Raw genomic sequence first — 27,132 nt, 5'->3', positions numbered from 1 at the left:
GCTCTTATTCATAATCACCCCAAAACAGGAAGCAACCCAGATATCCTTCAATGAATGAAAAAATACTGTCCACCTATAAAGTGTGATCCATTCAGCAAGGAAAAGGAGCGTATTATTGATAGGCACAAAACATAGATGAATCACAAAGGCATTATAATCAGTGAGAGTTACCAGTATTAAAAGGCTGTGTAGAGTATAACTTTATATATAAGACATTCTCAAAAAGAAAAAAAACATGGAGAACAAGTTAGAGATTGCCAGAGGTTAAGCTCAGGGTGTGTGTGTCTTGTGTGTGTGTGTCTGTATTTATGCATCGCTATAAAGGTATAGCATGAGGGAGTTCTTTGGAGGGAAGGAACTGTTCTATACCCACATCCTAATTTTGATGGTGATTGTAAGAATTTTAACACATGTTAAAAGTCATGGGACTGTACAATAAAAGTCAACTTTGCTGTATAATAAATACACACGCACACACACACCTTTAAGAATCTGCCTGGTACAAACAGATCCAGTGTTTCAAGAGGTGTTCTGTGTTTAACAGTGCACAGAATTCCTTCTTTCTGGTGTCTTCATTCCTATGAAAAGCAAAGCCTCCATTGGACTGTTGCTGCCCTACTTTCCATGGAAGATATCTGATTTAATTGTTTTTGGTACTTTGGGGTGTGGAAGATAGATCTTTTTTACTTCTCATCTACAGGGCCAGCCAGTTCCTTCCTGGTTATGTGAACACACATGTCACATAAAGGAGTTTGGGAGGGCTTTCCAGACAGCTTTGAGCTGAGTTTTGAAGTGGCTGTGATGGTCAACAAGTCAGGTAGGAAAACTGAGGGAGCAGTGTGCACAGGCTCGGAGAGCTGGGCACTGGGTAGAACCGAAACTGGGGTGGGGCTTGAGGCAGGGCAGGACCAAGGAGCTTGGGTGCCAGCCTGTGATGGAAAACCATGAAAGGGCGTTAAGCAAAAAAGTGACTCAGCCAGATTGCATCTTAGATCATTCTGGCTTTGGTTTAGAAGGTGAATTTAGAAGAGATAACACCAGAAGCAGAGAGGTGTTAGAAAGTTGATGAAATAGTCTTGGTGAGAAATGAGGCTGACCTGAACCAAGTCCGTATCGGTGCAGATGGAAAGGAGACAGACAGATTTGAGAGTTGTTCAGTCAGTAGAATCAACAGAACTTTGTGACCGTTCAATGTGGACCTGGGATGGGATGCTAAGTCGTCTAGAATGTCCCCAAGTGCACCACTTTGGACCCAGGCTGCTTTGGTATCTCAGCTGGGTCACTTACTTCTTACTTCCTGGGCAAGCAACTTTACTTCCTTGTGCCTCAGTCTCTCACCCTCTCGGTGAGTTATGTCACAGAGTTGTGAAAATCAGTTAGAGTTAATTATGCTTAGACCAGCACCTGAACATAACCTACACAGCCCTCCAAAAAACATCTGTGATGACAACACAGTTTAGGGAGATAGGGAACTCTATCTATCAGTTGTCTATTTGTATGTAACCAGTTACTCCCAGACTTAGTGGATTAAAATAACAATCATATTATTACGCCGCATGGTTCTGGGAATTAATTGGACTCAAATAAGCAGTTCTCACTTGGGGTCTCTTTTGTGATCACAGGGAGATGATGGCTAGGCTGGAATCAGCTAAAGGGCCATCACTCATGTGTCTGCTGCCTGAAAGACTCAAACAGCTGTCTTCTTTCTCTTGCTTTTGCTCTCCCTTGCTCGCTCTCTCCCCCACCGTACCCCTCCTTCCCCCATGTGGTCTCTTCAACAGGGCAGCTTCAGGATAGCTGGACTCTTTAGATGGGATCTCAGGGCTATAACTGAGTATCCCAAGAAGAGGTATCATCAGAAGCCATCCCTTTTCTAACCTGGCCCCAGGGTCCATGCCAGCTCACTTCTGCTCTGTTTTCTTTATTAAGGCCATTACAGAGGCCTACCCAGGCTTAAGGGAAGGGAACAAAGACCCCACCTCCTGATGGGAAGAGTGTCAAATAACTAGTGGACCTACTTTAAAACCACGAGGTAACTAGGAAGAAAAGTGAGAAGTCTTCTGGGAGAAGGAAAGATAGGTTTCTTTTTACCATGTTGGGTCCCATGTTGAGGTATATCACTAGGTAGAGGTTCCCTGAAGGCCTGGAACTTGGGAGGCAGAGTGAGCCATACACAGAGGTGGAAATTGGATCTGTAAGAGCAGATAGGATCACCTGGGAGAGTGGGCAGCCCATGAAGAGGTCAGAATACAGACTTCTTGGGAAACACTGATAACAGTGTGGAGGGGAACATCCAGAGGCAGGGAGATGGAGCACTTACTGAGCCTCTCTAAGCTCCTCCAAACATCCGTCTGGTTTTATCCTTAGGATGTTGCAGTCTGATAATTCTCTCTCTGAGTCACAGCACCCTCCTGGCAATAGAGGTATCTTTCCAGCCAGAATGTACCCTTGGACCACATAGAACATCATCTCCCCCATCCTACCAGGCAGCTACTGTCAGAATCTCTTGCCTTCCCTCCCTGCAAGGCCAGGCAGTGCATGCAGGGCACCCAGCATTCTGATTTCTTCTGTGCTGTACATTTTTAGTATGGGGCAAGGAATTAGATCCTCCTCCCTCCTTCCAGTCCGGTGTTTCCCCTGAACTAAAAGAGTGCTTAACCAGGTTGTTAGAGTCACTTCTTTTCCACCGTCTAAAAATGTTTCTGAATTCAAGCCACGTCACTGTGTGGCCTTCAGTTCCAGATCCTTTTAGAGAACCACACTGGTACTTGGGCTCACCCACTTGCCCTTTTGAGTTGCCACAAGGAAAAAGGGAGTGACTTGAGACTCTACAAAAGAGCAAGGTTCCAAATCAGATATATCTGACTTCAGAGCTGAGCCCTTCCTCCAAAAGACACCAATATACACCAGCCCTGAAGAGCCTGAACATCTGGACAGTTGAATACAACAGGTCAACTGGTTCCTGCCAGATTGTGCTCCTATCTGGTTGGTTTAGTTTGAGGAAGAAAGTGATGTAAGAAAGGGCTTGCGATGGGGACATGGCAGTCAGGATGGCTTCTCTTGACCTCCTCCTTCCTCTGGGAAACAGATGAATTAACAAACTCATTCATACTCTCACCCAAGCTCTGCGAGGAGCCACCGTCATCATCCAGCCAAACCTCTCCCTGGCCCACGTCATGGATCTGGGATTCTCATTGTTCTTGAGCCTTCTCTCTCTCCTACTCATCATGAAGTTGCTTTTTCACCCCCCAAGTCTGGCATGGCTTCACTTTCCTTTCCAAGAACAGCCTCCTAACTACTTATCTCCCTGTTCTAATCCATCCTACACATCTCAGCCCCTACATACCTCAGCCAGCTTTATCACCAATCCAGGCCCAGCTTATGCAAACATGTTCAGTGGCTATTCATTGTCTCTACTAATAGCTAATCTTGGTATACTACTTTATGGTGTAACACATGGTTTATCTCATTTAATCCTCACAGTGACCTGGTTTATATGAAGGGACCTAAGGGTCAGAGAAGTATTTATTCTCTCCCTTGGTATTCTAGGCCTTTTGGGGTATATCCCAACTTAGGTTTCTCATCTCACTGTTGAGCACCAGCCAGACCATTGGCCAAACACATTTTTATAACATCTTCATGGAGGGAGCTGTGCATTGGGGTCAGACAGACCTGGTCTTGGGGCTGGCCATGTGACTGTGGGCAAGTTTTCTGACCCTGCTTGTGTGAATTCACTGTGATACACCATTTTATATAGGGGACTTAGATTTTGGTATCTGCAGGGGCTCCTGGAGTCACTCCCCTTTAGTTAAACTAATACAAGGACAGCTGTAGAATGTCTGTATTTTGAAGGCTTGTGAGAGTAGATGACTGTAAAGGTGATTAGGACAGAGGACTTGACGAGTATTGGTTCCTTTTTCCCCTGATTCTTCTGTCCTTGGGTGTTTCTCCCACTCTCCTTCTTCCTCACTAGTACCTGCCTTTTGAATCCCTATTCTCATTTGGAAGGTGCATCTGAACCTCTCCCTTTCTTATTCCAGCCCGATGAGAATTTCAAGAAAGCTTTGAATTTCTACAAACCCTGTAGACCATCAGACTCTCCCAGGCTGTCATCACTGTGCATGTCCTGTCCCGCCTACTAGAAGGCAGGTTCTCCATGGCAGGGGGCAACTTCCTCACTTTGCCCTCTCTGCCTGTGGTGCAGAGAGAAGCTAGTCAGCAAACACTTGGCAGACTCACTCAAGATCATCGGAGGCTGGATGAGATCATCATCATCTTTTCCTGGCCCCCGTGGTGTTTGCCTTCCTCTGATCACCGTGGCTTTCCCTCTTGTGTTTTATCATGTCCCTGTACTGTCTTAAGTGGAAAAACCAGAATGAAAGATGACAACTTTAGAGGAAGTTGGCTTGAAGAGGTATTTGGTGCAGCCTCACAGAGTTTAATGATTGTCTTTAAGCTTTTGTTAACATTTAAAACTTGAGTGGTTTCACACAATGAACCATATCGCTAAGAAAAATGAAGATGAGGCCACCCTGGACCCTCACTTTTCTGTGACAGTGCTTGACTGGCGCTGTCAGGAGCCCCGCAGGCCTGCTTCTTGCACTTCTTCCCTGACTGTCGTCCTTGGATATTTACAATCTTTGATTTAAACAATGAAAAATCATTAAAATATATTTACATTCTTAAGAACAGAGTAGTTCCTCTTTTTGATTTTTATAGCAGGTGGCAAAGTTTCTGTTGTTTCCCAGAGCGGTGAAAAGGTTATTCTTTTATTAAATAGGTTTTGTAAGTGTCTTTGTGCTCTCCATCTGCAGACATCTTCCATTATTTAGGATCTATGGTGATAGAGGCCTCACGGCCCATTACAACACCAACCACCTGTCAATGCAGTTTGTGGCTTCTTTCAGATGGAAGAGTCATCACCTTCATTCTTTGCAACAGCAAAAAGTGAAAAATATCGAATTCCTCTGCTTTCACAGTCACCTTTTAAAACTGATCCCTGTGCTCCCCAAAGAGAAAGGCAGAAGCAACAGGGAAGGTCCACCCTCCCTGAAGGGAGATGGAGAAAGAAGAGAACTCTCTCACTTTGCACCTTATCCCATTTAACCCTTACCCTGTGTTTCTGAGTCAACTATCCTTCCTTGTCTGATGAGAAAACTAACGCACAAAGAGGCAATTGTTTACCCTCCGTCCCAGAGCCAGGAAATAAATGATGAGCAGAGTTTGGGCCCAGTTGTATCTAACTTATGTCTCATTCTTTCTATTCTGTCTGTCTTAGGATCTTTACCCTTTCTCACCATGTTTCTAAGACTGGTATTTGTATAATTTGTTAGTTGGAAGACAGTCAAGAGCTGAGTGAAATAAACAAAACTTGAGCTTCTGCCTGCTTGAGATAAGTTTCTATTCAGCCCTCCACTGGGAGTGTGTCTGTAAGCCTCCTAACTTTCCACCATTAATAGCTCTATAATTGGAGTGGTCTTCAAGGAAATTGGAACAATAAAGAATAATAAGGTAACTACACTGTGAAATAGGATGCATTTCTTTTGTTAAGATCAAAGTGCTTCCTACATATATTTTCTCCTTTGGTTCTCACAACGTTTCTGATGTACCTTTGTTGAAGTATATACTTCAAGCACTTCAATGAAACAGTCAAAATCAAAGACATTAAGTGACAGCTAAGTATGTGGTAGAAATGGAATTAAAATCTGCATTCGTGACTCCTCTTTCCATTATACTCCTGCTTGGTTTCTCCTTATACCAGAGACAGCCTAAGCGCATTTTAAAAGCTCTGTTCTCTCTCCTTTTGTTGCTGCTATTATCTCTGTTGTTCCTCAGTCACAGCTAACCCCGAGCCGAGCCTTCCTGCAGGGGGTGGAGCTAAATCATCTGAGTTTATTATTCCACTTAATACTGCGAACCACATGATGTAGCTACTGTTGTTATGTTTGTTTGACTGGTGAAGAGGTTTAACCTCATATTAGTGAGGTTAAATAGATTCCCTAAGGTCCTCCAACAAGTACCTGTTAGAGCAGACTCAACTGCAGACCTGGACGACACGTGGAAGTTTCCGAAGGGCCTTGTATCTTCTCCTAGACTATAAACCACATGAGGACCAGAACTACAAGTGTATCCTCCCTAGAGTTTAGCAAACTGACACTGTGCAGCAGGGACTCTAGTCAAATGAATTAGTGACCGCTAACTTTGATTTTTCTTTTCCTACAGAGATTGTCAGGTCATATTGTTCTCAGATTAATCCTGGTTTTCTGTTGGTGGTTTTGATTGATTTGTACACCCTGTAATTAAAAAATAAGCTCTCTTACATCTCCTTTGTGGGCTATGAACTACAATCTGTAATCACAACTTTTCTTTCAATTGATCATCTTCTTTCTGAGCCGTTAATAAACATGTCTGGCATCACATGGGTTTTTTAATTGGTCTTTCCAGATGGTAAGGCCCTCAGATCTGATAATCTCATCCATATCATACTAAGTGAAAGCTTGAACAAAATGCCACGTCTTTGGCAATCTTCATTCCGATAGTATGATAACTAAAAGGGAAAAAGAGTCTCCCTGTGTTTCTGTCTTCTCTCCCACCCCAGGGAAACGTCATCAAACTGTCACCCGATCAAAATGGAAATGAATCACACTTAGTATCACCTGCCTTTCTCTTTTTTTGTTTTTTAAATCGATTCACTTTGAGAGTATGTATATGCTTTTTCTAATTGAGGTAAAATTCATATAACATAAATGTTACATTTAAGGTGTACCATTTAGTGGGTTTTAGTATATTCAATGTGTTGCACAGCCATCACCACTATCTAATTTCAGAACACTTTCCATCACACCCCCAGAAATCTCATGCCTATCAGCAGTCAGTCCCTATCACTCACCCCCATCCTATGGCAGCCACTAATCTGCTTTCTGTCTCTTGCTTATTCTGGACCTTTCATGTGAAAGGAATCATATAGTATGTGGCCTTTTGTGTCTGGATTCTTTCACTGAGCTTAGTTTTCAAGGTTCACCCATGCTATACCATGTATTAGTAATTCACATTTTTTTGTAGCTGAATAATATTCCAGGGTATGAACACACTACATTTTGTTTATCCAGTATTAATAGATAGTTATTGTTTTTTTACTTCTTGGCTATTATGATTAATGTTGCTAAGAATGTTTCATGTACAAGTTCTTTTGCAAAGATATGTTTCCATTTCCCTTCTACCTAGGAGAAGAATTGCCTAGGTCAGCTATAACACTGCTGGGTCATATGGTATCAGTATGTTTAACTTTTTGAGGAACTGTCAAATAGTTTTCCATGAGGACTGTACCATTTTACATCCATACAATGTGAGAGAGTTCTAGTTTCTTCACCTCGTCACCAACATGTTATTTTCTGTTTGCTTTTTATAACCATTCTAACAAATGTTTTCCTTTGTGGTTTTGATTTATAGTTCCCTAATGAGTAATGACGTTGAACATCTTTTTGTGTGCTTATTGTTCAACTGTGTATTTTTCTTTGGAGAAATATCTATTTAAATCTTTTGCCCATTTTTAAAATGAGGTTGCCTTTTTATTCTTGAGTTGTAACAGTTCTTTATATATCCCAGGTAGTAGATCCTTACCAGATACATAATTTGCATATCTGCCTTTCTCTTTTTTAGTTTTTATTTTATTTTTCAGCTGTGCTGGGTCTTTGTTGCTGCACACAGGCTTTCTCTAGTTGCGGTTCGCAGGCTCCAGATGTGGGCTTCAGGAGTTGTGGCACATGGCCTTAGTTGCCCCGCAGCATGTGGAAGCTTCCTGGACCAGGGATCGAACCCATGCGCCCTGCATTGGCAAGCAGATTCTTAACCACTGGACCACCAGGGAAGGCCCACATATCAACCTTTCTTGACTTGATTATAAAGCAAAAGTTTTCAAGACCATTTGTATTTTGTTTTCATATTGTGAAGTTAGGTGGTCTCTACTAGGCCATACCTCATTTTTACCTGTTAGTATTTGGAAGGCCACCAGAACTTTCCTGAAAAATGAGGATTGGGGTGGGAAGGAAGCACTTTGTTCTCTGTGGGTTTTGCCATTGGGGTCGTGCATTAATCCCCCTCCTGCCTTGAGGAAAGCCATGGTCACCATGACGGAAGGTTCCCTGGAGCTGAGGATGCGTGTAGGGGCAGAAGCTTGAGGGGTTAATGGCATTTCTATCCATAAAAATGGACATATTGTTTCTGCTTTAGACTCAGGTTGTCTTATGCTCTCAAAGAAAAATTCAAGGGCAGATGAGCCTCCATCCCCCCGTCAGCCGTCATTAGGGCTCATTTCTTGTAGTCAAGATGTTTGCCAGTGTGAGCTGGCTTCATAGGAAGCTTTTCCTCCAGAGCTGAAGAAGGTGGCTAAGTGAGAGACCGGGAGTCAGCAGGAACAGTCTTGTGTGTTCAGGGCCTTTACGCAGGAGCAGCTCCACTTGCGCGTGTGTTGGAGCCAGGCCTCACGGTGCTGGGCTTGAGGCCAGCAGCAGGGTCCTTCCACTCTGTCCAGTTGGATTCTGCAGGTTACTACCTGCGGATTCTACCCGTTACTGAAGGTCCCATGGAGGCTCTTGCCAGGTTCATTTACCTCTTTGTTACTCAAGGCGTGCAGTCTGCCTTCCCACAAAATCCCTGGGTGAGTGTGCGCACATTGAAGTTGAAGAAAAGCAGGTCTTCAGTTCCCAGTCTCCCTGCTGGCTGCTCACCGCACATGGTTCTCAGTCTCTGTGTCTGAACAGCCCTCCTCCTCCCTTCCACAGCTCCATGGGTTGGCCTGTGGGATGCTGATGCCAGCTGTACTGGCTGCGGCTTCCTTTCCTTGCTGGTTGAACAAAGATAAGTAGCATTTCCCTGAAGTGCTCTCAGACTTGTAAACATTTACACAGAAATCCTGAACTAGTTCTCTATCTGTGTTTACTCTTGAGCCTTCTTCACTCTTCTCCTCCTTCGGCCCTGCCTTCCTGTGTATCCCCACAGCTCCAGCTCCCACCTTGCATCGTTAGTCTTTAGGCCACCTGGACTCCCCCTCTGCTGAGTTGCATCTGTGATTGGCTCTCTTTAGACTGCAAGCTTCTTGAGGGAAAGGGTCTTATGCCATCCATTTTCATATCTTTAGTACCACCACTGGACCTAACATCCTTTGGACAGTAAATATTTGCAGAATTTAATTAGGCGATTGAAATCACAATAAAAAGGACTTTGGAAGAACCAAGAATTTCAAATGCCTTTTCTTCTGGTGCTGCCCAGATCCTGAGACTTTTATTTCAGTGATGTCCAGTGCTGTCGGAATGAACAGACATTACATTCAGTGCATTTCATGGGTTCTTCAGGTGACATTATTTTAACCCTAAAGTTTCTTTTTCATTTATAAGATAAAAGGAAATATTTCACTACCAAAATAAACACTGTAGACTAAGGGAATAACTTTGTAAATTTAGTCACACCAAAAATATGTTATGTGATTCTCTCCCCTCAACTCCTGACCCTACCGCTTTGAGCTCTGTGATCATGACTCACCTGTTAGAGCCACAACCATGTTGAGGATTTCATGAGAAAACCTAGGAGTGTATAACCTAGAATAATAGTTAACATTTCTGGAATACTTATTATACGAGCCAGGCACTGTTTACTCTGAGCACTTTTTGTATAGTCTCATTTTTAAATCTCCCAATGACTCTGAGATTGATATTTTACTATTCCCATCGTTACAGGTGGGGAAACAGAGGCACAGGCAGCAAGATCCGTATTTTGCCTGAAATTCCACAGCTAATGAAATGGTGACTCCAAGATTTGAACACAAATAGTCTGAGTACAAAGCCTGCCACCTAAACAGTTGGCGCTGGGTTAGTTTCTTCCCTCAAAATGTCTCATGTGATTTAATATGCCTAATTTCCCCAGTGGCTTAGACAGTAAAGAATCTGTCTTCAATGTCAGAGTCCTAGGTTCGATCCCTGGGTTGAGAAGATCCCCTGGAGAAGGGAATGGCTACCCACTCCACAATTCTTGCTTAGAGAATTCCATGAACAAAGGAGCCTGGTGGGCTACAGCCCATTGGGTCCCAAAGAGTCGGACATGACTGAGAGACTAACATGCATTTCTTCATGTAAAGGTCCCTTGATTATGCATTACTCTTCTATTTGCTATTGTCCAGTGTGTTGCAGGAATAGGTGGTCTGTAAACGATTTTTGGTTAATTGATCCCACAGGATTACACAGGAGTTCTTGGAAGAGCAATAGTTGTTTTAGTATCAGTATATCAGGTCTTTAGTATAGCAAGAACTTTACTGTATGTGGTGGGACTTTCAACTTTAATCTCCACTCACTCCTTTATCCATCTTAAAATAGACATGTTGGAAAGGGTAAGGAATAAATAATTGATGGTGCTGTAGCATCTAGTAATATGGTAGTTGAGCTAATGTGGATGAATCCTACCATCCCAAACACATAGAAATATAATACCCTTCTCCAAATTAATGTGTAACCCAAATTCAAAGAAAGAAAAATTCCCATGTACCAGAAATAAAAGGGAACACAAAGCCTGAAGTGTAAACAAAACCTGATAATAAGGTCTAAAGCCAATTATAGCCCTTGGAGAAGGCAATGGCACCCCACTCCAGTACTCTTGCCTGGAAAATCCCACGGACGGAGGAGCCTGGTAGGCTGCAGTCCATGGGGTCACGAAGAGTCAGACACGACTGAGTGACTTCACTTTGACTTTTCACTTTCATGCATTGGAGAAGAAAATGGCAACCTACCCCAGTATTCTTGCCTGGAGAATCCCAGAGATGGGGGAGCCTGGTGGGCTGCCATCTATGGGGTTGTACAGAGTCAGGCACGACTGAAGCGACTTAGCAGCAGCAGCAGCAGTGATGGGAGATAGGGGTTCTAATATCCACATAGAGAAGAGATAAGATCTTGGCCCATACAGGTGAAGGAGCTAGTATCATTCCTCTTCATAGAGCCTAAAACCTCAAAATTTGGTCCTACCCTTGGAAAGAAGGGGCTTCCCTTGTGGCTCAGGTGGTAAACAATCTGCCTGCAGTGTGGGGACTTGGATTCGATCCCTGGGTTGGGAAGATCCCCTGGAGACGGGAAAGGCTACCCACTCCAGTATTCTGGCCTAGAGAATTCCACGGACTGTATAGGCCATGTGGTCGCAAAGAGTCAGACACAACTGAGCGAGTTTCACTTCATTTCGCTTAGAGAGAAGACCAGAAAAATTTTACCCTGTGACCCAGGGAAACCTCAAGAAAGCTGCCTCTGCCCATGTCTAAGAGTAAAGAGGAAGACGGGCACCCATGAGAAAATTAAAACTCAGACATATACTTACCTGGTTGTGTGATCTAAATTTACTCCAGCACAGAATATAGGAGGACTTTCCTTGTGACCTTAAAACTCCTAAATTCCCAGGAGAAACAGGTGTCCTATTATGTATAGGGACAATTTCACAACCATGAAAGCCATGGAAAGCCAAGCCCCTTCCTAAAAGACAAATCTACGATCAAAAATTACAAATCACACAAGGAAATGACACAAGCAGGAGAATACAAAAGCTGGACATGATGCAACCATCTGAAAGAGTATGTAGTACCTATGTTTAACATGATTAAAAAAGAAACATGGAAGAGAAAATAGGAAACAGAAAAATGATGCTGTGAGAAGGATATAGTAACTTCCAGAAATGAAACTTAGAGACAGTAGAATTGAAAACTCAGTGGGGGAGTTCCCTGGTGTGTGGGGGTTAATAGTCAGCTGCCTGTTGCTCTGGCTAAGCCATGAGAAAATCACGATGGGAAAAGAATAAAAGCAAAATATAGCAATACAGCATAACCCAAGTAAAAATACATTGGGTTGATTAGCTGGGGTTGTCATACCCTGCTAAGCTAAGGAAAAACCTAGTGTGCACCTTGGAACGCTGCTTGTGCACACACTAAGATGCTTTCCCAAGGCATATGCACGTCTATGACCTCCAGCTAGGTGATAGCCCTTGTACAAGAAAATAACAAAGATAGTTTAAAGTAATCAATAAAATGGGAGAGATGACTAGGAACACAGGAGGCTGCCTTCAATGTAGCACAGTAGATACTTTCTGCTTGCCAAGACACTAAATTAAAGTGATGCGGCTCTGAGGAACAGGGCTCTTGATCCAAGAGGTCTTGAGTCCCCTGATCCCATCTTTAAAACTTTAGTTCTGTCTCTGGTTTCTTTTTCCCAAACTGTATGTCGACTGCTTTCGATCACTACCTGCTGCCCTAGTGGCCTAGTGTTTAGAATTCCAGGCTTTCACTGCTGTGTCCCGAGTTCAGTCCACGGTCAGCAAACTGAGATAAAGGACCCCCAGACGAACTGCTTGGCCAACTCAGTAGCATATGAAAAATGAAAACAATTTCACTTTACAATCTCATCAACTCAAACATATGTAGGTAAATTTTTAACACTTTTGATTTCCAGTAGAGTTGTTAGAATATTGCCTATGCAGTAAATATATTTTTTAAGGCTTAAAAATAAAAGTTTTATAGACGGGTATCTGTGTTTTGTGTCAGAGTTCGTGTAAAGAGCTTATATTGTTGAAGCTACTCAGCTCCAAAGGAAAAGATGAGAAAAGGGGGCAGGTATATTTCAGTGGAAGTATAGGATAGAGAAACCGTCCTCCTATCTATTCAGAGTATGCATGTTGTTGTTTAGTCCCCAAGTCCAACTCTTTTGCGACCCTGTGGACTGTAGCCTGCCAGTCTCCTCTGTCCATGGGATTTCCCAGGCAAGAATACTGGAGTGAGTTGCCATTCTCTTCTCCAGATCTTCCCAACCCAGGCATAGAACCTGCATCTCCTGCCTTGACAGGCATATTCCTTACCACTGAGCTACCAGGGAGGCTCAGTGTATGCCAAGCCATTTGTTAATACCTTTATTCATCCCATACTTTTTATTTTCTGGTTATCAACACTCAGATTAGCTCCTCAGGGGCTTAATCTAGTGCTTAAAATAGTACATAACATGACAGCATGGCTAGATAACTATTTCAGTGGTAATTAAAAATGTATTTTCTTTTGCCAATAGTTCTTATTTAATCAAGACAGATTCAATCTGTGAACCAGAGAACTATTCTGGGGCTTTGATTAAAAACTACAGAAGATTTTAATCTCTTTTCTGCAAATACCCTAAAACAGGAACAATGCTGTTTTTATAAATCTGAATCAAATGCAATTCAGCTACTATCCCCAGATTAATTTTTATAACTATAAAGAACACATGTGCATAAGAACAAAGATTGGGTAGTGCCCCTGTGAAGCGAGAAGGGAGAGCATGAAGTCCCTGTGAACTCTGGGTGGTATCTTGCAGCTGACGTTTCAGAGGCCACACTGGTTCCCTAAGGACTCACTCTTGGCTGGGAGTGGATTTCCACAAGTGCCTTTGACTGTGGACAAATCAGGCGTCACAGCCACTGATTCAGCTGCCAGATCCTGGACTGAGGAGGAAAGGCCCTCCCTCCGGCCCTGCTAGCCAACCAGGCAGTGTATGTTGCCAGAAGAACAGCACGGGGCCTGTGCCTCGTGCCCTCAGCCCCTCCTTCCTCACCATACACTGATGCCTCGCAGCTCGCAAACTGCTCCCATTCTTTGTTGAAAGGGCCGTGGTGAGATTTTGCTTCTTTTTGTTTTGTTTGTTTAAAATTAAAATTACCTATTTTCTTCTGCTGGACAGTATTTAATAGGGCAGGGTGTTGAGTTATCTGCTAGATTGCAGTACTAAAAAAAAAAAAATACATAAGAACAAAGTTTGGGTAGGACCTGGGAAATGGTGAGGGAAAAGGAGTAGATAGGTTGGTGCAATTAATTATTTATGACCTTTTATTTTGATCTCCAGAATTATTTCATAAACAATATTTTTAAAATAAAATTTGCAGGAAAACAAATCATCCCATTACCTCCAAAATAGGGCTACTGAACTGGCAATTGTTGTTTGAGGCAACATGGGCATGAAACAATGACATCCTGTGTGTCTTTTCTATTTAAAAAAAAAAGATTATTTTTGTCTGTGCTGGGTCTTTGTGGCTGCACGTGGGCTTTCTCTCATTATGGTGCGTGGGCTTTCTCGTTATGGTGCATGGGCTGCTCGCTGCGGTGGCTTCTCTTGTTGAAGAGCACGGGTTCTAGGGTGTACAGGTTCAGTAGTTGTAGTACATGGGCTTGCTCTGCAGCCTGTGGGATCCTCTTGGACAAGGAGTGGAACCTATCACCCCTGCATTGGCAAGCAGCTTCTTAACCACTGGACCACCAGAGAAGTCCATATCTTCTCTTTTAAGCTTAAGGTTTTAAACTGGAAGAAGAAATTTCTAGCTATGGTCTTGTTTTCCTCCCTAGCTTCTCCCTTCCTTGTTTTACCAATGTATTTACATTTCATGTAAAAAACATTGCCAGCTCTCCAGGAGCCAATGAGCTGGTTTTATGATCCTATTTTAAAACTGAGGACACTATGGCTCAGAGATGATCACATCTTGGCCCTCTGAAGGCACCTTTGAAGGCAGCCCTTTTGCCCTACCTCCAATCCCACCACTCGACAACAGAAGTTAAAGTCATGACCCAAGTTATGTACTTTGTAGGTGGTGGAACCTGAACTTGATCCTGCTCTCCTAACACCATATACTTCCCAAACATCTTAGTACCTGCTTGGGATCTTCCTGCCTGTGTGGGGAAAAGCAGCCCAAGAATGAGTTCCTGGTAATTAAAGGGCTACAACCATCTAGGTAACAATTGTACCTTTGGGCTTATTTCCTGGACCTGCTGAAGGCGTCTGTATAGAAATGCCATTCAGGAAGGTTCTTGGGCTTCATCTTCTCTGGTTCTGGGAGTGGCTCTACCATGTGCATCTGACCTGTGTACCCCTGGGTGGGCACTTAATCCCAGCAGCCCTTGGCTATGAATAAACCTCTCCATGTCCCGTCATCCATTCCAAGATTCTGACTCTGGAAAAGGGTAGGGAAGGATGTACACTGTGAAATCCTGGCTTCATCTTGGAACCTGGCAAATCTTCCAGTGATTTTTCTCTTATCCTGCATCTCATTTTTCCAAGTGTGTTTGAGACCAAGGCATAGTACATCCATTCACAAATGTTAACTCCTGGCTGAGGTCATTCACCAGTATTTTTTGTTCTTGAGGGTCCTGGGATGACATCTCTGGCCCAGAGAAAATCTCCCAACTGCTTTTCCAAGTCTTGGTTGGTGTTTGTATTCTCCTTTCAGTCAATAAATATCAGAATATAATTTGTGATATTCAACTTCAAGAACAAGCTTGATAGAAAGTGTTCATTACTAAATACAGTAACTTATTCATTGTGCTTGTCACCTTTGATTGCTTTTAAATGACTCCTTGTGGAGACTCTTTTTATCTCTACCATTAAAAACCCATATCTGGTTAAAGGCTGGAAAATAGCAAGTACATTTCTTTCTAACTGCCTTGCATTCATTTGGGGTGGAGATGATTAGAGGCACAGTTAATCGTTGGTAATATAAACCCTAAGATGGGGAGCACATGGGTTTTTTTGCTGCCCAACAGAGTGCTTTTGTGGCTGGTTTTTAAGCACAGACACATCTCCTTTATTTTTACATACAGAGCTTTCTTTGACATACAAGCCAAAATTTTACTTGAAGCAACCTGAATACTAAGAGAGAGAGTATCTGGTTTTTCTGTTTGTTTGTTTAAAGCACTGAAAATCACAGAACATCCTTATAGAACAATGTATTTATGTTCCATATAGAACAGCTAAACATAGCTAATTAAGTGGTAAGCACAACATGCTTTTAATATTTGCTTAAAATATTTTGAATCCTTGGTGTTCTTAACCATTCTGGAGTCTCTAATGCTTAAGTTTTGAAATCTGTATCAAAAAGGATCAAAAATACAGAGGCTTTTTTGTTTGTTTGCTTTAACTGCAATTTCAAAAATGTTTATGTGTATATGTTCGCTCCAAAAATAATTTAAAATGGATGATCAGAAATACATTCAATAATGTATGTACAAAATAGAGATCAAGGCAAAGGTGGAATATGTAGGAAAATAAAAGCTAAAGATAAGGTTACTTATCTAATGTAACTTATAAATGTTTCATATAAGGTTACTTATGGGCTTCCCTGGTGGCTTAGATGATAAAGCATCTGCCTGCAATGTGGGAGACCTGGGTTCAGTCTCTGGGTTGGGAAGATCCCCTGGAGAAGGGCATGGCAACCCATTCTAGTACTGAGAATCCCCATGGACAGAGGAGCCTGGCAGGCCAGTGCATGGGGTCACAAAGAGTCAGACACGACTAAGCACAGCACAGCACAGCACAGTGGGCATGAGAAGTATACCAGAATTTAAATGAAAACTCTACTGTTGATTATAATTCACATCTCTTCATTTGCTCTAGTGGTCTTAACTATACGTAAATAACTCTAAATTTTCACATACTGATTATTTGCATTTGCAAATTAACATATCCAGTTATATCCTTCCTGAACGTTCCTGCCCTCTAGTCATTTTACTTCCAGTTAGCATGTCATCCATCGGAGGTTGATGAAGAAAAAAAAGATGTGTGAGTCATCCCAAAAGATGTGTGAGTTTTCTTTCTTGATTAATAGAAGGTAGTAGGGAGTGGCAGTTGATGGGAATAGGGCAACTGGGTGTTATTAGAAGAAATACTTAAAATTTGTGAATTTTAGTTGTCAGAGTCATCTCAGAAGTGAAAGAGTTCATACTAACATCGTATTAAGGCAAGCTTTCAGAGAATGCATACTGTTTCTTAATATTGAACATTTCCCTACTATATTTAAAATAGATAACCAACCTACCATATAGCACAGGAAATGATACTCAATGTCTTGTAATAACCTGTAAGGGAAAGTAATCTGAAATATATGTATAACTGAATCATTTTGCTGTGAAACTAACACATTGTAAATCAACTCTACTTCTATAAAAAGAGAAGAGTATTACTAAAATTTTATTAAAAGAATATGAGAAAAATACAAACTGATATGTAAAATATAAAACGTAAAATATCTATAGATAGACAATAAAAGTGGTGTGTAAAACAATTGTTATATTGGGCTGGCTAAGATTGAACTTTTTTTTTTCCTTCTCACAGTATTCTTTGATGTTTTGTCATGATAATATAATTGAAGGGGAATAAAGGAGATGGAAAAAGCTTTCATATGAATTTTACTTTTTACAGATTTACTCATTACCTTTTAAAATGCAATTTGTTTTTTAAGTCTAATATTTGCCGACTCAAGGAAGATCATTAAAATTATTTTTCTTGCCACTAAAAATTGTATTTGGGGGATATTTTTTCATAGCAATTTATACCAAAAAAATCTAATGTTGTTCCTTTCTTCTTCCCAATCATTGTTTTTCTTAGGGATTGTTATAGGAGTCTTGGTTCGAGAATACAGCAAGCTATCTAACCTGGAGAAATTCTACTTTTCCTTTCCTGGAGAGATTCTGATGAGAATGCTGAAACTCGTCATTTTACCATTAATTGTATCCAGCATGATTACAGGTACCTTTAGAAAACTGATGTTCTCTGTGATTATTTAAGGAGCCATCTAATCACCTGAGTTGTTCTTATTAAGAAAAAAATCAAAATGCATCTAATGTACCACACACACACATACCTCCCTTGGAAAGTACATATTTGCTTGAGTGAAATATTTCATTATTCACAAAGTGGCATTGTTTTGCCTGTAGCACTGTCAACCACAGTTCAGATCTTCGTTTGACCAGCTATAGAATGTCTCGTGAGGAAGGGAAAAAAAAAGGCGTATTTGGTCAGTCATCGGGTTTCCCTGGTGGCTCAGAGGGTATAGCATCTGACTGCAATGCAGGAGACCCAGGTTCAATCCCTGGGTCGGGAAGATCCCCTGGAGAAGGAAATGGCAACCCACTCCAGTATTCCTGCCTGGAGAATCCCATGGACAGAGGAGCCTGGTGGGCTACAGTCCACGGGGTCGCAGAGTTGGACACGACTGAGCAACTTCCCGTTCACTTTTCTTCCTTCCATGTCGTCCGGCATCCTCAGGCAAAATGTGGTTATCAGCTTGGATCATGTTTTCTGTAATTTACTCATTTGTTTCTCAGCTGCAGCCATCATGCCTCTAGCCTTTCAGCCTGCAGGGTCCTCTGTCCCCTCTTCTCACTTACTTCCACTCCTCCACAGAACTCAGAACCTGCTACATACGTGCCCTGGAAATCTGCCCAGGGACCAGTAGTCACATGTTGTGGGAAAGGTTTAATGATGGGTTGGTACCATATTTCAAGAGCCTGGTGTTTTTAAACCTGAACTTATGACACACTTGAATTTGGAAATGATTTTTCCCTTATGAATTGTTATGTTGCAGGGTATCTTTATAGAACACACTCCTTTATGTAGGTAGAGATTAATTGGCTTTATAAAAACGTCATTCATCTGGGTATGGTTAGCTCCTCTGTGGCTTCCATACTTTCTTGTCTTTTTCTCATTCTGGCAGTAGGTAAAATACAGCAATTGCTAGTATTGCCAACTTGAAAATCACAGTTTTATATAACCATGCAATTAGGGTTCTTGACATATCCTCTTCTAGAACATTTTTGTCTACTGCCACTAAAGAGATGTAGGACTGATCTCTGTAGAGTTGGACATTGGCAGGGGGAAGGATGGATGGTGTCAGGCTCTGCTGCTTTCAGCAACTGCATTGCTTCAGTTGTAGACTTAGCCATTGAACTTTTGAAGTGCCAAACTCCAATCAGACCAGAGTCCACTGGAAGCCTAGTTTTTAAGTGGTCTTGGTGTTCTTGGCTTATTATAGACATAAAGAGAATATAATTATGTTTTGAAATGCCTGGTTTCTTTTAGGGCCTGCAGCCAGAGGGCCAGATCAGCAGACCAGTCATTTGTACCATATAATGATTATTTGTTTAACTTCAAATTATTGGAGGCATTTAAAATTTGGAAGACTTCATGTAGACATCCATATTTCTGGCTTCTTCTGAAAAAAAAAAATAATAATAATATCAGGAAACCCTGGGGCCAGCTCCCCACACACCATAGTGGTTTGGAGCTGAGAAACAGCTACTGTGTTTAGTTGGTGCAAATGCATGTGAGATGCCACAGTTCCTGTCACTCCCTAGTGCCCGATACCTCACCCACTTTACTCATTCACATTACCTGCCTTCTGTGGAGATGGCTGTTCTATAAACCCTTAGAATTTTCTCCATATCAGAGAGTTGTAATCTTTTCCTAGGGTCTTTTGAGAACATGCTGAAAGCTTTGGACTCTCTCTCAAGAAAAATTTTCAAAGCTGTACCTATGTACTGTATTCTGCATACACTTGCACAAAGGTTCATAAACTACTTTGTGATTGATACTTACATCTATGGAGGAAGGTATGGAAAGTTGATCCAGATTAGGCAGCAAATCCAAAACCCATGCAGTAAGCCAGATTTTTTAAGAAAAGGTAACAATACTGGGTGAATATACTAGTTGGATATATTAGATGTTGAAAATATGTACTTGGCATTTGATAACAAGTAAGATTTTTGCAGTCTGTTTTGAGTGCTAGCTCAGCCTTGCAAATAATCTAGGAAAATAATTTGCATTCCACTTGCATAGCCCAGCTGCTTTTTGAAGGTGTAGCACAAATCTGGAAATTTTTACACTTTTCCCTCACCAAATCCCACAGTTAAACATTATCCATTCTTTTGACATAAAGTGATAAAATGGTCAAAGATTCAAAGGACATGAACAAAGCAGGAATGGGTACAATGATGATAATTTGTGTTTTAAGTTTTCAGATTAAAAGGAAAAAATAATAACAGTACTAAGGCAAGGTTATGGGAAAACAGGCTCAATCACTCTTTCAGTTACTGTTTAATTGGAACCAACTTTCTGGGAGAAGTTTGGAACATGTTCTGATCTTTCTACCTCACATTTCTATTCTGATGAATTTAACATAAATCATCAGAGATAGGTTCAAAGATTTAGGTACAAGGGTGTTCATGGTAATATTTGTTTGTATAATGGTGATAAATTATAAGCAATCTAAATGTATGTTATACCCATAAGTTAGGATTCTACGCACCTATTAAAATTTTTGTTTTGGAAACATATTTAATGAAGGTTGAAAATGTTCCTGTTACAATATAAAGTAGGAGAATAAAATTAATTAGATAAGATATTGTGTACAATACAAATTTTATTAAAATTTATATACATTTTTAAAAGTTAGGACCCAAACCAAATGGCTAACAATGATTAGATTCAGTTAGTAAGAAAAAATGATCACTGAGCTTTCTTTTATGTTTTAAAGGCAAACACACATTATTTTTCTGTTTTTTTGTTTTGTATTTTCTTTCTTCTTTTTTCCTTCCTTCCCTGCCCTCCCTTTCCTTCCTTCCTTCCTTCTTCCCTTCTTCCAAGTAGGTGGGATGGATTCTGCTCTGTACCCCTCTAGCCTCGCCTCTGGTATACCAGTCTCCCTGCCCTTCTGCTCCCCAGCTCTGCCCCCTGCCCCTGAGCTCAGCACCACCTTTACCTGGTGTGTGGTCCTTCCCCCAAACCCTGCAGTGATCCTCAGCCTCCCAACCCAGCACAGAGCCAGGAGGGTGAAGCAGAAGATGGCTGTGGAAAATATACAGGAAGCGCAGCTTTCAAGTTTCAAAAGCCTTTATAAATCCAGCAGATCAAGAGCTTATTTCATACACTTATTAGGACAAAGGAGAATTCATGCTGGAAGCAGGGGAGAGCTGAGTGAGTGCCCTAAGGATACATAAATCAGTGGCAGAGAGACAGTAAAACCTGAGACGAATAATCTGTACTTATGCATAATCTTGCCAAATTAACAAAGTAACAAAACCTCTGCCATCAAAGCCTCTGCTGGCATAAAACTACTTTATAGCTTTTTTTTTTTTTAAACAGGGAGAATCTCTCTTCATGTGATAAGCCGTCACATTAATCAAGGAAATTTGAATATAGACTAGTTATTAGGTGGTATCAAGAAATTTTTGAGGGACTTCCCTGGCAGTCCAGTGGTTAAGTCTCTGTGCTGCAATGGAGGGGGCTCGGGTACCATCCCTAGTCTGGGAAGTAATCTCATATGCTGTGTGGTGTGGCCAAAAATAAATGAAAGGTTTTAATTTAACAGAGAGCTTGTTATTCATAATACAAATAAATTTTTTTTAAAAAAAGAAATGGTTGATAGTGCTGATAGTGGCATTTAATTATATAAGAAACTGATCTTTTTTTTTTTTAAGTGTATAGGATTATGTAGGGATGAAAATGACATAATGTCTGGAACTTGCTTTAACACACACACACAAAGAGAAGAAGGCACAATGGACATCATCTCAAGGCATTTTTAGAGGCAGATAGTTTAGGCACTAGCAGAATCCTACCTTTAATTTATATCCTGAAGGATACACCCATGCCACATGCAGAATATCTGCACTTTGACCCCATGAGCATCAGGTCTGTAAGCTGTATTTGTATCCCACAGCCAGCGAAATAGCAGGGGAGATGGCTTATGAACATGCCTGAGAAGTGTGGCTCTGGAAATCCTGGCCCAGGTCTTAATCAGCCAGGGAGTTTAAATTTAGGTCACATTTTCTTTAATACCCAGCACAGGAATGAAACGACTCCTTGCCTCCTGTTCTGAGAGATTCCCCAAGCATCCCCACAGGAAGCTGTCTTACTCCCCTGACGCAGAAGCTGGAACGACCACAATCTGATCTCACCTCCAGAGGCAGAGAGAGGGTCCCCGTTTGAGGTTTAACTAAGGCTTAGAGATAAACAGCATTTATTAAGGCTTAAATACAAATGGTATTTATCAGAATATATTTGTGAATAGGTTTCCCTACAAGCAAGAATCTGGAAGGTTTTTTTGTAAAGGGCCAGATAAGTGAATATTCAAGACGTTTGGAGCCATATGGTCCCTGTCCAACTCTCCACCTGGGTATCACAGAAAGGCAGCAATAGACAATATGCCAGTGATTGGGCCTGGGTGCATTGCCAATAAAGCATTTATTTACAAAAAAATAAAAAAAGAATAGGAGACAAGCTGGCAGCTGAACTATCTGAGTGACAAACCAATTTCTGGAGAAAATGCTACTCATACCAAGTGGTGAGTGTAAATGCCTTGAAGAGATGCTGAAGAATGGAGGATGGAGCAGATAAAGTGACATCTCAAGGTATTTGGAGGACCCCCCCCCCCCATTTTTAAATTCAGATTTCGCAGGTGACATCCTTGTGCTATTTAGGCTGGGGAGGGCATTTTTTTTTTTGGAATATGTATTCATTTACTCATAAGTGGCTGTGTCCTGGGAAGCCATCCACACCTCCAGTAGAAAGAGTCATTCCATGTGCCTCCCTGAAACAGATTCAGTTTAATTCAGCAAACACTGGTTAACCGTGTGAAAACAAGCTAATCCTGTGAGGGAGTGATGTTTCCTCCAGCCGCCTGGTCGTGGACCTCAGGTCTCCTGCTGGTCCGTGAGTCCCTTGTTGGCAAGAAGGTATAAGAGGTGAAGATGCCCATATCACTTGGCTGTATACTTTGCTGTTAGGTAGCTAAGAGCATCCACTATCAACTCAGCTATGGGGGAAAAGTATGCTTGCTCTTCTTGAAACATTGGTTTTTGTTTGTTTGTTTGTTTTTAATATAGTTCAGTCTCTACGAAAACTGGCAATTCAAGATGATTATAAATTTAAAACTTCCTGCTGGAGCTTAAAATCATTCAGGTTGAGAATGAACATCTTACCTCATTTGCACCATCTAGAACCACTACATTCTGCCTGCATTCCAAGAAACACCTCCTTCATTTTTTCCCAACCTTGTTTGGGAACCAAGAAGATAAGATGTCCTAAACAACTTTGCACACACAAATTAAACATTTCCCTGAGACCAGAAATTTTTGTTGCATTAGAACACAGCTGTTGAAGCCAGAAGACTTATTATATTAATTGATTTTCTACAGTGCCCTTTCTCCAAAGAAGGAAGGGATACATTGTGTACATAAGGGATGGAGTTCCCATAATGAATGTGCCACTTGTTGCCACAGTAACAAAGAGAAAAATGACAAGAGATAAATATCCCCTGCTTCAGTCTCTGACATAGTGAAGCCCAGAGAATTCACCATGAATGAGCTTTCCTTCTTCCTAAACCAGTACTAGACTGGTTCACAGCTCTGTTCAACTGAGTTTAAAAAAAAAAAAGTGAGACTCATATAGTTTAGTCACTTTTCCACAATTGCCTCTCTTTGTCAACCTAATATGAAAGCAAGTATTTTCACCATTTCTTTGGAACTTAATTCTTTATGATGGCTTCCATGTCACATAAGACTTGTATTAAATAAATATGTATATTTTTCTCCTGTTAAGAAAAAATGAGAAATCATGCAGGGATTCTAAGGAATCTCATAAGTTCAATACATGGATCTGGAAGACATTCATTCATTCCTTCATATCTTCAATGTCCCAGGCTGTATGCTGGGCACACAAGACACAAAGAGATGTCCAGTTCTTCAAAAAAAGAGACTGCATTTGCAATTCTCTGTGATAAGTCTTTCTGGGAATGAGGATGCAGGAAGGGACACTGGGTGGAGTTTCGAAGAGAGAGGAATCAGATGAAGTGGCAGGCATTCTAGACAGAAGAAAATAGAAGGCTCAGAATCTTGGGAGGACAGTGAGACTTTGACTGGAAGGCTGCAAACCTGGGGAGGAAGCAAGGGAATGGAAGGTGAGGGCATGGCTTCATGGGGTTTGTGCACCTTTCTGGGGATTCTGGGCATAAGCTTGTAGGCATGGGGAAAGAGGTTAGAGCAGTGACTCCCACCTGTGCCATTCTCGCCAAGGAACGCCCTGAACAAGCTTTCAGTGGAGAAGTATTGTTTAAAAGAAAATTCAGTAACACTCAAAGATGGTAAGGCAGACTTTATTCCAGATTGTCACAGTAGGTAGAGGGACCACTGCAATGGGGCTTTGCAGTGGAGGAAAGTGAGTAGGTTCAGGTCCAAATGAATGCAACATGAGGCAATGGGAAATGATGGCCAATGACCTGGGTAGCAGGATCAGTGGATGGAAAATTACTGTGAAGAAACGTCAAAGGTAAGGGGGATTCTGGCTAAATCGACCTAACAGGATTTTTGGTAAAGACAGCCCAGGGTAATCAGATACCACCTCTGCACTGACACAGTGCTATCATTATCCATAATATGTCATAGTGCATGGAAAGTGCTATTTTCTGTTTTCTCTGGGGAAGTAATGAACTTATTTTTAATCCTCATAGAAACCCAGTGAAAGTAAGTAGGAACTTACCTCTATCTTTAGAGATGAGGAAACAGAAAGCTGAAGAGAGATTAAGCCAGTTTTCCAACATAACACAGATCATAAGGGCAGCACCTAGGACTGCCCTCCAGCACCCAGGGGTGATGGATAATGAGGAGCCTGATTAGATATGGAGAGTGATCAGATATTGGGGGTTTAATCAAAGTAACTTAGCAGGGTTCTTGCTAAAACTAGATTTTACTAGTCAGGCCTAGGAGAAAATTTTTTAATTTACTCTTTTTTGTCTGATACTATCAGAAGTTTCTAGACAGTCCCAACATTGGCATCAGAACCTGCAGGGCCAATATTAGAATCAAGCCAAACCAGGTGAGTTCACACAGTGCATTCATTCTGGAAACGAAAACAATAGGATTGCTCTGCCTCGCATGTTAAGTTTCCCAGCAAACAAGCAGCTTCAACCCAGAGACCCGAGCTACCAATTTTTTGAGATAAGAAGAGGCAAAGAGAGAGCTCAATAATAGCTAGGTTGTGGTAGAAAGCTAGGAAAGTCTCTCTGAGCTGTTCGCTATCCCGATGTCAAAGCACAGGCTTTGAAGAGAGTAGCTGAGCTCCTCAGATCCTCTAAGGTGTGTTTAATGCTTATTGAACAAGAAACCTCCTATAAAAGCTCATTGGGTCTTATGATAAATTGGTCCCAAATACAAATAGCACTCTCCTTTATGATATTAAAAAAAAAATGTTAAAACAGCTCTTGGGTTGCTGAAGAAACAGGAGACTCGCCTGCTGCTCCTTGACAGATATTCTGAACATCAAATGTGAACCTGCTGACAAAGGCTGCGAGAGCCTTCAGTTCATTTTGCTGGGAACCAGTTTAATGTTATTAACGTCACAGAATAGTCTGGGAGGTGACAGAACCTATTGAAAGGGACTTCTTTGTAAGAATGTCTCTTAAGAAAAACTGATGTCATAGGGAAGCATGCACAGAAACATATTTTGCATGCTCTCCTCTGCCTTTTCTTTTTCCCTTTTAACATCCTAGGAGTATTAATCCAGGCTGCCCTGATCAACAGAGTGAGAGCATAGCCTGACCTCAGCCTTGTTTTTTCTGGGGAAGTAATGAACTTATTTTTTTAAATCCTCATAGCAATCCAGTGAAAATAAGTAGGAACTTACCTCTTTCTTTAGAGATGAGGGAACAAAAGTTGAAGGGAGATTAAGCCAGTTTTCCAAGATCACACAGATCATAAGGGCAGCACCTGGGACTGATGCAGACTCCCGAGCTCCATTCTGGAACCTTCTGCTGCCTGAGGACCAGAGCCTGGGAAGAGTTGCCTGGAGCCCGGTAGGCATATGTAGATGATTTGGTTATTCTTTCAATCAACACATGTTCATGGAGTTCCTCCCATGTGCAGGCACTGGGTGAACACTGGTGACTAAGCAGATATCTAGGTCTCCTGCACTTGGGGTGCTTACAGTCTAATGAGAAAGACAGACATTAAATAAGGAGTGCATTAGTAGTAACTGTGAAACATGGTATGAATGGGATGCCAAGTGAGGAGAGCCTGATTCAGCCTGGAGACTCAGGGAAGGGCTCTGAGGAAAAGACTTAAAAGCAGTTGAAAGAAGAGGAGAGACAGTCCAGCAGAGGGAAGAGCCTAGGCAATGGCCTTGTTGTTGGAGGGAGCTCGGTCAACTCTAGAAGAGGGCTGGTGGACCCTGCTGCAGGGCAGACAGGTGCCCCTCCCTCGGGGCCTTGTTAGCCTGGGTAAGGATTTCTTGTGTTATATTAAGTGCCAGTAGAAGCTTGCACCTGCTTGTGAAATGGCCCGACTGATGTTTTAAAAAGATCTCCTTAGTGGCCACATGATTATGGAAGGGACAAATGAGTTAATACTTGTGAAGTGCCTTCCGTGTGCTCAGTGACACGCTTCATTATTGATCATTTCATTCAGCAGTAATGGAGGCTATTGACTGAAATTCTGGTTACTGTCCTAGGCGTGCTCTAGATATTGTTTCTAACCCTCAGAACAGCTGTTGTGCAAGATGCCATGGTTCACCTTGCCCCTCACAGTTACCCTTTAGGAGGCAGTTCAGTTCAGTTCAGTCAGTCAGTCATGTCCGACTCTTTGCGACCCCATGAATCGCAGCACGCCAGGCCTCCCTGTCCATCACCAACTCCCGGAGTTCACCCAAACTCATGTCCATCGAGTCAGTGATGCCATCCAGCCACCTCATCCTCAGTCGTCCCCTTCTCCTCCTGCCCCCAATCCCTCCCAGCATCAAGAGTCTTTTCCAATGAGTCAACTCTTCGCATGAGGTGGCCAAAGTATTGCAGTTTCAGCTTCAGCTTCAGCATCAGTCCTTCCAATGAACACCCAGGACTGATCTCTTTAAAATGGACTGGTTGGATCTCCTTGCAGTCCAAGGGACTCTCAAGAGTCTTCTCCAACACCACAGTTCAAAGGCATCAATTCTTTGGCACTCAGCTTTCTTCACAGTCCAACTCTCACATCCATACATGACCATTGGAAAACTATAGCCTTGACTAGACGGACCTTTGTTGGCAAAGTAATGTCTCTGATTTTCAATATGCTATCTAGGTTGGTCATAACTTTCCTTCCAAGGAGTAAGCATTTTTTAATTTCATGGCTGCAGTCGCCATCTGCAGTGATTTTGGAGCCCCCAAAAATAAAGTCTGCCACTGTTTCCACTGTTTCCCCATCTATTTGCCATGAAGTGATGGGACCAGATGCCATGATCTTAGTTTTCTGAATGTTGAGTTTAAAGCCAACTTTTTCACTCTCCTCTTTCACTTTCATCAAGA

The 27,132-nt window shown here is 41.8% G+C and overlaps 1 protein-coding gene across 1 annotated transcript in view; it reads left to right on the top strand.

Moving 5' to 3' along the window:
- The window catches only part of SLC1A1 (solute carrier family 1 member 1), a 73,096-nt gene that overhangs the window by 17,406 nt on the left and 28,558 nt on the right, over positions 1 to 27,132 (top strand). The window contains exon 2 of the mRNA XM_068973947.1: positions 17,412 to 17,552. Coding sequence (XP_068830048.1) covers positions 17,412 to 17,552 — 141 coding nt within the window. The remainder of the gene's footprint in view (positions 1 to 17,411; positions 17,553 to 27,132) is intronic.

This window comes from Capricornis sumatraensis, chromosome 6, assembly GCF_032405125.1.
Source record: "Capricornis sumatraensis isolate serow.1 chromosome 6, serow.2, whole genome shotgun sequence".
Classification (NCBI taxonomy): domain Eukaryota; kingdom Metazoa; phylum Chordata; class Mammalia; order Artiodactyla; family Bovidae; genus Capricornis; species Capricornis sumatraensis.
This window is presented reverse-complemented; position numbering and strand designations above follow the sequence as displayed.